This window comes from Musca vetustissima, unplaced genomic scaffold (genome assembly GCF_032173495.1).
Source record: "Musca vetustissima isolate MV318-11 ecotype Yass unplaced genomic scaffold, APGP_CSIRO_Mvet_v1 utg797, whole genome shotgun sequence".
In the NCBI taxonomy this organism is placed as follows: Eukaryota; Metazoa; Arthropoda; class Insecta; order Diptera; family Muscidae; genus Musca; species Musca vetustissima.
The window spans coordinates 231,776-246,108 of NW_026878826.1; the positions used below are offsets into that span (position 1 = coordinate 231,776).

Genomic DNA, 14,333 nt, shown 5'->3' on the forward strand with positions numbered 1-14,333 from the left:
TATAGACTATATAAACAAAATTCACTTAACAATGTGGTTTTCCTCAAAATTTTGCACACAACATCCACTTCCATCTATCCATCCATCACAGTGAAAGGAAGAATAACAAAAAACCGAAAAAACTCAAATCACGCAAATTCCAAACATGTGATGGCGTGACCTTTGACTATTTAGAACAGCTAGTGATTTTTTGATTAGATATTCTCTGGGACCACCTCATCCTCCCTCACCTCCACCCTCATGTAGCAGTGAAAGTAATTAAGAGAACACTTTACATGTTTAAGCATAAAATTAACACAAATAGATTGAAAATGATAAGATGACGACAACGCACGAAGTGCTTTGGAATGGATAAAGAGGTGGGTGGCGGGATGAATGGATTAGTGGTCAGTGGTCGGTTGGATGGTTGACAGATTGCCTGACATGCACTCAAATGAAAAATTAGTTCACAAAATTTATTGTGCCCATGGGTCAGGCGACTAATTTACATAGACATTTATTTTTGGTTAAATTAAGATTTCATGTCCATGTCGGATGTGATGTGTAGAGGGGAGAGATGACCTTTTTTCCAAATGCGACAAAAGGAAACCAAATTTTCTTTCGACATGAAATATCTGTCCGCAGGCCGTACGTCATAGGTAAATGACAGGGAAAAAATTGCGAGAATAATACCACTTTAAATAAATTTTTTTTAAATTTTATTGAATGAAACTTTAGAATAAGTTTAGATTTGTTCGAATTGGTCACCTTTGGCACGAATTATGGCCTTCATACGGCCCGAATGTTACTCTGCGGTATATAGGCCCATTCCCGGCGAAGCGCTTGCTTGAGGTGATCGACACTTTGGTATTTTTTAAGTGCCAACCTTGCTTTCAAAAATACTCCAGACCCAATAGTCCAACGGATTGGTATCCGGAGATTTTGGTGGCCATCGGGGAACCTCATTTTGTAATCATTCTTGGGTGGCGCGTGCTGAGTGCTGTTGGAATGTCCAAGGTCTGCGGCCAAAACGTTTGCATGCCCAAGGCCTAATACACCCTCCAGAATATTTTCGGGATAATATTCGGCATTTATTCTAATGTCACGGTCGATTAATGCGAGCGGAGAACGACCATCGGCTGTTATGGCGGCCCACACCATCACCATGGTCGGCGCTTGAGTTCTGTTGACCAACCGAAGGTGCACATTTTCAGCTAAACTCTTTAGACAACGAATGTTTTCTCATCGGAGAAAACCAAATTCGACAGTTCATCACTTTCGGTCAAGCGAAGCAACTCTTTTGAGTCTGTTTGGAATTTCGATGGCTTTATCCCGAGCTCATTTTTCAATATTTGCCTTATGGAGTATTGCGATATGTTTAGCTCACGAGCGATTTTTGGGCAGCAACGCGGGTTTCGATCAAGTCCTTCTTAACTTTTCGAACCATTTCTGCTGATGTTGCGGTATTCTTCCGTCCACTTGACATTTGAAGCATAAATAATCGGATTGGCACATTTATCGTCCGACATGCAAATAGTCTGCTAATTGATTGCATACATGACCTTTTAAATAAGGCCTACCGGGTGGCGAATTAATGTCTTAGTCTTTTCTTCCATCAACATTTTAATCGCGAAATACCAATCAGAACCGGATAAAATCTCAAAAAATACTTTCAAAACCCGTAATGATAGTAACGTGCACACATTTTTTGGTTCACCTAGTACTAGTATATCCAAAAATGTGACTCGGAATGTCAAATTAAACCTGATCGTTAAGAGAAGATGGTTAAAACCTTCAAAATACCGTAATGTTACGCCCCATGAACATTTATATGCGAGCTAAAACTAAAACTAAAACATCTATATGAGCTAAAACAAACACCTATGTATATCGACAGTTTTTTGCATATTCTTTTTTCATCATTCATGAACACGGAATGCTTTTTCGGAAAGAAAACGCGATTAAAAAATTAACATATTGAAAATTGAATAGGACCTTTGTCAAATCCTTTATAGAAATTTGTATGTATTTTCACCCGTTCAAAAACCCAGAATGCCAAATTGGTCACGCAATTAAAACATTTATTGTGGTAAACATTTTTTGATCAGCCCTCGATTCGTTTGAAGTATTTTTGAAAATTTTTTAATTTAGAACACTTCGATATACTGCACTTCAGAGATTTTGTGTGAAAATAGAAAATGATTGCATGCAATTTTTCCATAAATAACGGTTTTTATGAAAATACATCGACTTTGAAGTGGCCACAAAATTAAAACATTGTGTGATTTTTTTTACTTTTCTGTATTTTTTGAACATATTTTTAAAAAATCACTTAAATTTAGGTAAGTTATGCAAATTAAGCATCGATAAAATCATTTACAGAAAACAAATTTTGAAAAAATTTGTAAAATTTACCAACATTGCCAAAAATTTTGTACAGTACACCTAACATTCAGAAAATCAGCTTTATTATAGAAAATAAAGGTTCGAATGCGCCGGATGTGCTAGAATTAGTAGAAAACATTAAATAATTCTCAAAATAAATACATATTTGAAATAATAACTCAAAAAATGGCAATTAACTTAAAGGAACGATTCAACTTCGATAGTCTCTATTGAAGAAGGCCGGAATATTTTTGCAGTATGTGAGAAAATATCGATTGATATTGGAATTTATTATATCAAATCGATTGTTCGAGTAGTACAGTAGTACAGAAGTTTCTGGCACACAGCTGTATTTTTGATGCTCAACACAAGACTTTAAATATTTGTCAAATTGTAAATTTTTTTCTTCTTTTAGGCTAAAATAGATTAAATGGACATTATACTATTCAAAAAATATTATTATGGAAAATATTGTCATGTTCAATAGATTTTAAGGGTCAAGAGTTAACCATCAAACATGCTGCTGTGTACCAGAAACGTTTTCTCGTCAACATAGGTGTTGATCTCTGTTCGTTCTGGTGTGACTGATATATTTTTTGATAAAATATATTCTGTACTACTCGAACAATCGATTTGATATAATAAATGCCAATATCAATCAATATTTCCTCACATACTGCAAAAATATTCTGGCCTTCTTCAATAAAGGCTATCGAAATTGAGTCGTTCTTTTAGGTTAATTCCCATTTTTTCAGTTTTTATTTCAAATATTTATTTATTCTGAGAATTATTTATAGTTTTCTACTAATTCTAGCAATTTCTGGTGCATTCGGAACTTTATTTTCTATAAAAAGGGTTATTTTCTGAATGTAAGGTGTACTGTACAAATTTTTGGCGATTTTGATAGATTTTACAGATTTTTTCAAAAATTTTTATCAGTAAATGACTTTATCGATGCTTAGTTTACATAATTTAACTAAATTAAAGAGTTTTTTGAAAATATTTTCAAAAAATACAGTAAAGTAAAAAATCACACAATGTTTTAATTATATGGCCACTTCAAAGTCCATGTATTTTCATAAAAACCGTTATTTATGGAAAAATTGCATGAAATAATCTTCCATTTTCACACTAAATCTCTTAAGTACAGTATATCGAAGTGTTCTGAATTAAAAAAATTTCAAAAATACTTCAAACGATTCGAGGGCTGATCAAAAAATGTTTACCACAGTAAATGTTTTAATTCTGTGACCACCACTGTATGTCATTTTCCAAAACCCCACAAAAACCTGTTTTAATACTTTTACGTGACACGCAATAAAAATCAAAAGTTTCAAAATATAGTACATTTGATAGAAAATCGTTCCCGATGTCCCCAAAATTCCATTCTCTAGGACCTACCCCGAAACATAGACCCACATTGATCATTTTTGGTAAGAAAATTTTAACCTAATGAGAATCCAAAATATCAAATTACAGCTAATTCTACTAGTTTTTCTTATACAATTTTTAGAACTTCTATTTGGCACTTTTCTAAATTTTTTAGCACTTTTTTAAACAAAATTTAGCATTTTTTATCAACAACGTTTTGGCAATACTACTAGTGACAGTTCAGCACGGAGGAAAGCTGCAAAGGAACATCAGTTCGTATTGATCAATAAATTGTCATAGCAGTAAAAAATACCCATTTAAGAATTTGTAAAACGGTTATCGTTGGATATAACTTCAAGAACAGGGCGCGGAAACTACCAAGAAAGTTATTTTACTTCTGAAAAGTATCGAAAACCCATATGCATTGAAGAACATATACCGCTTATTTGGATATTTCAGCTTGCCAAACATACTCCAAAAAAATCAAGGCCAACACAATCATCAGATCTTTAACCTATAGAAAAATCTTTGGAGTATCATAGATAGCAAAATCAAAGGAGTTTTAGAAACAAATTTTGTTGAAGGACCTGAACCTATATCAAAATTGTTTTGCTAATAATGGTCAACCTTCAAGAATTTGGAAAATCAAATTACAAATTAGTTTTTTTTTTTTAAATCAACGCACAGCTCTATTGGTTCTCCAAAAAAATCCATGCTTAAATATTATTGATAGCGTTAGAGGTTATTGAAGAAATACACGCTTGTAGCGATACTGGATTTTCAAAATAATCTATCTAAAAAAAAAATCTATAAATTATTTTGTTAAAATCACAATGATAATGATAGGCAAAAATATGCTGCACAAAAAGTAGTAATTTTCAACATTCATCAAAAGTAAGCACTTTTATGCGTAATTTGTAGTTGTATTCAATGAAATACTTTGTTGATATAATGAAAAAAATATTTTATTAACTAAAAAAAGTGGTATTTCATTTAAATTAAGGATAACAGTACGTTTACATTACACCGGATTAAGTAAACCCAGTGGGTTTTAATTGTCAATTACATTACATATTTGTCAAATAAATCCTCATAAAGTAGGTTAACCCTGCAAAAAGTTCTAATGTACATGTCGTTTAATAAACTTCAAATATATATATAAATTTCTAATTCCAATTTTGAAGTAAACGTTAAAACAAATTACCCTTTTTACTGTTCTGTTTTATACTCGTAATTTCGCCTTCCAGCCATATGTATGAAATGCATTGTCTCTCATCATCTGTTGTTTAAATCAGTTACATCTGTTGTTTAAATCAGTTACATCTGTTGTTTAAATCAATTCAATATGTAACAGAAACGTATCAATATTGTTTCTGGATCCGCATGTTTTTGGAAATGGTCAAATAGACAGACCTTGTGAAATATCATAGGCCAGTTCTCCAAAATGCCCTCTGCGTGACAAAACAACTATCAGCATCAATTTCTTTGCCGTCTCCAATTCTGATTGATCCAATTTTGTTATGGTGGTTTCGCTTTTATGGATAGGAAAATGCATATCAATATTTTCAAACATCTTTTCACAAACAAAAATTTGTGTATTAATTTTTTGTTTTTTTTTCCTTTTAGTGGATTAAAATACACAAAATTTCAACTTAAATAATAGCTTCTGTTTACTTCAAAACAACACAAAGAACTAAGCGTCACCACGTGATTATGGGTTTTGTTGTTCTTCTTCTTTAATCCCACACACTTTTTGTTGGATACGAGTGTCTTTGCTACATAATGTGTTTAATTTTAAAAATATTCTGTTGAAACAATGCTTTTTGATATTATTTCTGCTTGAAATTAAACATTTATACAAATTACACAATATTTTGTTGAATATTACGGACTTTCAAGAAAATAAACAAAAAATCACAGTGATTTTAACTGGAAATGTCAACAAATAATTGAGAGTGTACGTTGACAGGTTTACTGGGTTTCATTTAAAAATCCACGCGTATAGCTGTGCTGGTTTCCCAATAAAACTTTCTTTAAAAAATCCAAGCCTATAGCTGTACTGGTTCTTCAAAAAATATTGTTTAAAATATCCACACTTACAGCTCTAATTGTTCATCAAAACATTTCTTTAAAAAAATTGATGCTTGAGGATTTTTGGATGTGCATATTTGGGTTCTTTCAAAAATATTCTTTGAAAAATCCACACATATACCTCTACTGGTTTTCCAAAATAAATACCATTATAGGTTTTCCAAAAAAGTACGGTTATAGATCTACTGGTCCTTTAAAAATATTCTACTGGCTCTTCAAAAAATCCACGCTTATATCTGATGTAGTCAATAATATTCTTTCAAAAATCCACACTTATAGTTCTTCTCATTTCCTCAATAAATAACCTTTAAAAACCAATAGTTCTACTGGAACTTCAAAAATATTCTTTAAAAAATCCACACTTGTATCCGTAGGGCATTCTTCAAAAATATTCTAAAAGCTCTGATCAATTAAAGAAAAGAACAAAAACAATAATAAAATTCTATTCAACCATAACGAGATGTCATTGTCAATTCCGCAATCTTCTAACACACCCTCCATTTTTTGCCCAAATATGTACCTCAATAAATTATTTTAATTGCTTCCGAAATCTGTGCACTCAAATTAATAGGTTCGTTCGTTTACTCAATAATTTGTACGAATTTGTACAAATTATTACAAAATGTTGTTCGTTTACCCAAAAGTCCAGTAAAAGAGAGTGAATTGAGAGAGCAGATTTGACAGTTGTGTTACTGAGTATTTGCAAATTCTTACAAGGAAAATTTACTCAGTAAGAATTTTCTTGTACCATCAGCTGATATTTAATCAGCTGTTTTGCTATGTTTTGTAAACAAACAAAAAATTGTTCTCAAGAAAATTGATTGTTTTGTGAATTTTATTTTGATTTTGTATCATTAAATACCAAAATGGATGAAGAAAACGCAAGTATTTAAAAATAAGAGTAATAAGAGTAATTGGCGAACGATTTTTTAGGTTCCAAATCGAAACAAAAAAGTGTGCATCCCTAACATGTCTGGAACACCATCGGTTATGTCCACCCCATATCAATTGCAGATACAGGAATAACAGGTCACAACCCTTCAAATGTTTATGGGGAACAAACAACATCAATTTTCCGCTTGTTATCCATTTTTCTAATAAAAATGCTGTCTTATAGTTTGCGCCAATTTGTTTGTTGTTTTAATCAGCTGTGTCGAAACAATCTTTCTACTGGATGTTGTTCGTTTACTTTTTGCAGTTTTCTCTCTTGAAAAGGAAAAATTCGTATTTACTCTCTGCAAATTCTTACTGAGTAAATATTACTGGGAAAGTAAACGAACGAACCTAATATTATACAAATTTATCGTAATCGCAATTAATGCTCATTTTTGCCGTTTACTTTTACAATTCCATTCGTAAACAAAAGCAACATTGATACGTATCCCGCCACATAAAACGCCGAACATAAACAAACGACAAAAACACAACATAAACCCCGAGCGTGGCATCAAAACAATCCGACAGACACGCAATGTCGAATGTCAAAATCCCTCTACATCAAACAGAAAAAAATATGTGTCAATTAAAAAAATGTCCGTTACCAAATGGTTTTATGGTAATCCTTTGTTGTGCTGGGGTGACAGACACACCGTACTACGACGTATTTGCTTCCGCAGTGAAAGTATGACACAGCGGAAATAGTGGCAGCATAAAATATTTTTTGTTGCAAGAATACTGTTTTTTTCCGAAACTTACCAAAAGTTCTTTGTTCGGCGTGGAGGGATTGCTCAGCAGAAGACCCTTGAGAAATATTTCGTTTGTTGAGGAACGTTCCAATTTTGGTGGTTTCCCATCGGCACCATCTTTGTAAGCATCTGGGAAAAGAAAAAAACAATAAATATTTTAATTATCTTCATAATTTTGTGAGTGTCTTGCTTTATTGCTGTGGCATAAAATTAAATAAATAAAAACCATAGGTATTAAAAACAATTACACTGAACAGCAAAAGTTTGTATACAGTTTTTTTCGGAAAATTTTCTATCTCATTTGATCTTAAAAATATTTCTTACAAATTGGCATTTATAGTTCAAAAGGGTATTTAAAAAAAATATATGAAAACCGCACTCTTTGCCCTATTTTCACATTCGCATCCCTAGTGCCTGTCTTTTGTCGTCCAGTGTACGTATGTCTTTTGTTTTCTTTTTGTTGGCTTCGATATTACTAAAAATAAGACAATGACCCGTACATTTTATTTTCTTCCATAACAGCAAGGCGTCAAATAGACAAATGGCAGCTATCAAAATTTTAAAAATATCCGCACACACGATCAAAATGAACAGACAAGATGAATGTCGAATGTACCAAATTTGTTATTATTAAATATATTATGCAGTGTATTTTTTTATAAAAAAAAACAACATACATATATACGTTTTTATGTTATAACGAACGCCAATAAATTCATGGGTACAATAATGGAAAATTTAAGTTTGAAAAAAATGTAGACTAAACCGGAAAATCGTCATCAAAACTTGGTGGGTTATATGATAGCTTATAAATATTTTTCATACAAAATTTTAGGCGTTGTTTGGTATTTTCCGGTTCCTAGTACTTTGTTGCACTTGAGTACTAGTACTTTGTTGATTATCGGTTGATCATGGAGCATAGATCAACGCTGGAGTGTATACCGACAGTACTCGACTTATTGGGCGCCACAATAAGCTGCCAAGTCCGTGCCATGGTAAAGAGGCTATGCCATGATCTACATTAAATCCTCCACAAAATCAACAAAGCATTCGACTGATACTGGTGTGTTTGCCAGTTGGGTTGCTTCTAAAACCATCGACTCAACAACTAAATCTACTAAATCATTTCTCTCACCAAATATATAAGTTTCGCATCGAACAGAAACTACCGAGACTTTTCCATCCGTCCCAGTCATTTTGACATTACGTCCTATCTCTTTAAATGTCTAAGTCTTGATTTAGATTAGGCGAGTTTACTTGCGGCAAGTCTTTGTTTGTAGGAGAGAGGGGCAAGGGGAATAGAAATGAAAAAAATTGCTCGTACCGACAATTTTCTGGCAATTCGTTTTGTGTATTTCGTATTTGTTGACGTTTTATATGTATTTAAATGTGAAAAAACAACAAATAGAAACATATTTTGCATGGTACAATTGTAAAAGGTAACAGCAAATCCCAGCTGATTTGATTCCAACGTAGTACTAGTGTCAATATGAATTTGACAAATTATGTTTTTAAAAATCGCCCAACAGGAAAATTGGAAACGCATACAATTTGAAATTGTTCTTTATTAATATGCTCCCGTATTCAATTTACTCAATCTGCCTGCTGGGAAAGTTTCAGAAAGCAAATCTTTCTTGAAGGAATAACTAGCTATTCCCAGCATTTTCATATGCGTTACACATATATATGGCAATGGCTCAATTAAAGGAAAGATGTGGAAGCGATAGAAATATAAATTTGAAAGATTTTCATTCATGTTTTTCAATTTTTATTTTGAGAATTCGAAAATATTTCATTTTCAAAATAAAAATAATTTGATGATAATTTGTTTGTTTACATTTTTATTTCAAATGAGTTGACACTAGTAGAACTTACAAAAACAAATTTCCATGTGGTTGTTGTATCGTTTTTTTGTACAACAACACTTGCTGTTACCTTTTATTATTATACCATGCATATTTTGGAAACCGAATTGCCTTGTATAGACGCATGAAGCAAGTTCAAAAGAGAACGACAAGAATTGCCGCAAGTAAACTCGCCTAATCTAAATCAAGACTAAGGAAAACCCAAAAATCGTTATACATACGACATAAGTTTGATAGTTCCGGAAAGAACTAGTTCATAGGAACTATTTCGAGAAAGGAACGATCGGAACTAGTTCCAGCTCTTTAATTAATGTAGTTTCCTTTTTCTGATCTCGTTCCTTTTTTTATGCCCTCCACCATAGTATGGGGGATATATTAATTTTGTCATTCCGTTTATAACACGGAAATATTCATTTCCGACCCTATAAGGAATATATATTCATGATCAGGGTAAAATTCTAAGACGATCTAGTTATGTCCGCCCGTCTATTCCGTCTTCTGAAGGAATTGAGATATGGTGCTGAAATTTTGCATAGGGTTGTCAAGTTCGAATATGGGATATATCGGTCCACGTTTAGGCATATAAGGGTATCCCCAATTTTGTTTTTCAGGTTCTTGAGCGCGCTTTTAAAAAAGGGCTGAAATTTAGTACATTGGGTTCTTATTGGATACTAAACACGGTACCATCTAATTTTTAGTTTGATCGTATTTTTCCACCGAATTGACTGTAATTTAGTATTTTTGAGTTCTTATTGGATAACAAATCTCTCCACAAAAAAAATAAAAATAGATCAATTTTTTGGATAGCCCCCATATAAGGGTACCCCCATTTTCGGTATTTTGGGGTTCTTGAGGGCGTTTTCCAACCGATTTAGCTGCAATTCGGTATTTTGTAGTCGTAAATGGTAACAAATCTCCTTAGCAGAAATTATTAATATTCCCCCCTTTTTCGGGGTAGTCCCCATATAACCCATTTTTTATATTAAAATAGTTATCTAATTTGTTCCTCGTTTTGGGTTTGGTTCTAAAACCCTGTTGTAATCATTTCACCTGCGGAGGATATCGAGATAAATAAACTAGAACGTAAGGTTCGATAATGAACTATATATGAACAATAGCCCGCATTTAGGCCTAGCCCTCATATAATACCTACCGATTTTAGGTATTTTTAATATTTAGTGTAAAAAATGTATTCTGATTCAAAAATTTTAGTTTCGAAATTGAGCTATATAATTCATCAATTTGGCATATCACCTCATATAATGATAACTACAAATGTTCGGTTATTCCCAACCCACAATTTTCACCATTTTGTGTGGGAGGTACCAGAAGGAGTGGACCGATATTCCCCATCTTCGAACTTGAACTAAGTTTGGAAGAAATAACAAGATGTGCAAAGTTTGGACGAAATCCAACTTTTCTGAAACGGATGTTGTCCAGAGAAACATGAGGTCTAGAACCAATATTTGGATGGGAGCACATATTTATCGTATCAAAGTGTATACACCCTCAGTAGCCATAAGGCTGAGGGTATAAATATCCATAAAAATTTCTGAAATTTATATTCGGTGTAGATTATAAATAACATAATCGGGTTGTAGAAATGCCGGTATAGTTCCTTCCATCCTTTAAACACAGAAGGAAGTTGGTTAACATCTAGCCGCGGACTAAAGCGAGAAACATGAAGCTGGATGTGCTTGCTGGGGAAATTGCTCAGATGATTTGAATAGAGTATCTGTGAGGTATGGTCTACCTCACAGTGTTAGCCACTGGTGCAATAACGCCCACCAGCAACGTAGTGCTGTACAAATAGGAGAGCATGCTCAGGAAGTAAGCGGCTGCGACGTCGGTTACTGTTGCGTATTCCGATGTTGACGGCGAAAATGCTCCTACTTCCAGCATCCATTGTATCCTTCCTATATCGATATATGTGTGAATGTGAATACGACAAACAGAATGGAGTCTAGGCTCGTGTATATCATATGGGTCAGCCACATTCCTCGCCAATTGGACTTCTCATTGTAAAGTAAATAACGTCACACAGAAATTTCAATAGTCGGATAGCTTATTGATGATAAATTTTGTAAATCAATTTAAAGGAAACATGACACAAGCTATTTGGTATGCTGCACTGTTTAAAATTTAATCTTCATCATTCATTATTTGGTGTACAATTAACATAAATAGGTCGAAATTATATATGGAAGCTATGCTATATCTATATCTGAATCGATTTCAAGGAAATTTGCCAGAGATTAATTTATATCAACTTCAGTACGTTTTGTCAATCGGTCTAGATATGGATCTTAAGTGTACCAGTTACTTATAATCGGACGAAAATATATATAGGAAGTATTTGTCAATCTTAACTGATGTTCAAAAAACTTCGCACACATCATTCTAGACTAAATCCAGTACGCTTTCCAAAATTCGTGAAAGTCGGAAGACATATAGTGGCTTTGGTGATCCTTTAACATAAAATCGGATTAATATATATATATATATATATATATGGGAGTTATAGCTAAATATGAACTGATATTCTTGAAACTTAACACACATCATTCTACACATAGTTCAGTGCGCTATGCCAGATTTCGTGTAAATCGAAAGCTATATAGGGGCTTTGGTACACCATTTAGATAAAATCGGACAAGAAAAAATGGGAGCTACATCTAAATCTGAACTGATATGGTTCGTCCTTGGGCCAAATAAATGAGCTGTGTCAAATTTCATCCAATGCTCCTCATATAGGCCTCCGAAAAAAAATTTTAAAAAAGTTACGGCTCATATATGCCTCCGTAAAAAATATTTTAAAAATCTACAGTTTATATATGCCTCCGTAAAATATATTTTAAAAATCGGGGCCTTTTTAAGGGCTCCGTAAAAAAATATTTAAAAAATCTACATTAACCCCAATTTGATTATATCTTATCCATTATTAGAAACCTTCAAAATCTATATCTTTTTCAAATCTACAGACCTAACATGGCGCCCAACTATATGGACAACTATTTTCGTGGCCAAAAAACTGTAGAAGCGTATTTAAATGTTTCGGTGTTATAAATGTTTTAACCGCATTTTTCTGCGGATAAAGTGTAATACGACATTCGAGTTCTTGGTAAAACTTCGCAGAATATTTTCAATATACCTACTACGTTAAACTCAAGTTTCTGCAGTTTGGTCTTCACAGCAAAAAAACTTCCTGATAGATAAATTATGATGTCCAATTTTCAATATTCTTCTTATTTTCATTAATTCCTATAAATCATCTTTAGCGGTTATTTGGTACTTACCATTATCTGTGGCATCCACTTCATCGCTGTTGACCTTATTGATGCTGGCCAGCAAATTGATTTTGTCCTGTCGTTCTTTACGAGTTAAACGCACCATGACCGATGTTCTGGGTGACGACAACGACAACTTTTGAAATAATGCGGCGCCACAATTTAAAAACCGTTACAATAATGCACTCACACACGGACACACTCTGAGTAATTGTTATGATTCCTTTCTCTCAAGACAATCAAATTAAACACAGACACACACAGTCATACACAACAAATGTGTGTATATGTGGGAGGGGGAGGAGGGAGAGTAGTGGGTGTAATCACTTAAATCTCGGTAAGTTCATACGATTTACTGCACAAACGATGATGACAATGTTTGAGAGGGGGTGGGCAAGACACGAACCACAATTGTGGGTAATAAGAAAGGACACGAACACGAACGAGGAAAAATGAAAGGCAAGTTGTTTTTCTTTTCTTCTTTTTTCTAGTTTAGGTTAACAGGCCAACAACCTAATCTTGGCACTTCGGCAAAGACAATACACCAACGAACGAACGAATGGAAAGGCAAACCAACACCACTGTGAACAAGACTTTTCTTGGCAGGACGAAAGGCAGCAAGTAAGAAGTGGGGGCTACGAAGAAAAAACTGGAAGATGACGCACAGGCACAGATTTGCAATTTCTTTTAATTTTGTGTTTCTTCCTCTGCTGTTGCCACAATGTTGACAAAATATTCTCTTGGTCACTTTCCGCTCTTTCTCTTCGAGTGATAAATGGTCACAAATAAACACGTTTGTTGTTTTGCTTTTTTGTTTACATCTAAACAAAACAACAAGAAAAAAATTAATAATTTTTACAATTTTTCCTTCACACACACTCAACTCTTTTTGTTTTTATTGCAACACAATTTACGCAACAATCTGTTGCCACCAATATTTTTCTTAACGCCACATAATACGTCTACTTCCCTCCCTTCAAAAACACTTCTTTTTTGAACAGTTTGTTGTCGTTATTAATTCGTTTGTTGTTGTCTTGTTTTGTCTTGATTCTTTTTTGACTTTTGGCTTCTTCTTCGTCTCATACGACGACGTCACTTTGCATTTAATATTTGTTTATGTGCTATGGTATATTCAAAACGTTTGGTTTTTTTGTATTATTTGTTGGTTGCACGCTGACGGGGCAAGTAATCCCCACTCAAACACAGACACACACACTCACGCGCATTCACATTAAAAACGCACGCCCAGGAAACTTTTTTAACACAAGAAATTATTAAAACATGAAATATTTCTTCTTTTTTTACATACACTCTTCTATATAAACAATTCAATAAATACGTCATATGAAAAGGAATCAGGCAGGGGAAGGGGATGTGTGGAAACCAAAGGTATTTTGTCCAGTAGACAACTAATGGACACGACACAACAATACGAAGAACAAATACACGACGACTTGCTACAACTTTGCTTGCAGACCATCAACTGACAGATAGTTGAACGGAACACAACAAAACTTTTGAAAAACACAACACACACAAAAAAGCTTAGGCAGCATAAATTCCGTTGGATGAGAGGGAGCGAACGACAGAGAGAGAAGAAAAACGTGTGAGCGGGCAAATTTGTACAGGAAACAGTGTTGTATAGCAAACAAATGTATAGAAAACCGTTA

At 33.6% G+C, this 14,333-nt stretch overlaps 1 protein-coding gene across 2 annotated transcripts in view; it reads right to left on the reverse strand.

Annotated features, from left to right (window-relative positions):
* The window catches only part of LOC133323598 (protein PALS2), a 41,942-nt gene extending 29,128 nt beyond the window's left edge, over positions 1 to 12,814 (reverse strand). For both annotated transcript variants that reach the window (XM_061532514.1, XM_061532513.1), the window contains exons 1-2: positions 12,673 to 12,814; positions 7,522 to 7,640 (exon numbers count right to left, since the gene is read on the reverse strand). In XM_061532514.1, the coding sequence (XP_061388498.1) occupies positions 7,522 to 7,640; positions 12,673 to 12,769 (216 nt within the window). In that variant the 5' untranslated portion in view covers positions 12,770 to 12,814. The remainder of the gene's footprint in view (positions 1 to 7,521; positions 7,641 to 12,672) is intronic.
* Between the last annotated feature and the right edge of the window lie 1,519 nt (positions 12,815 to 14,333).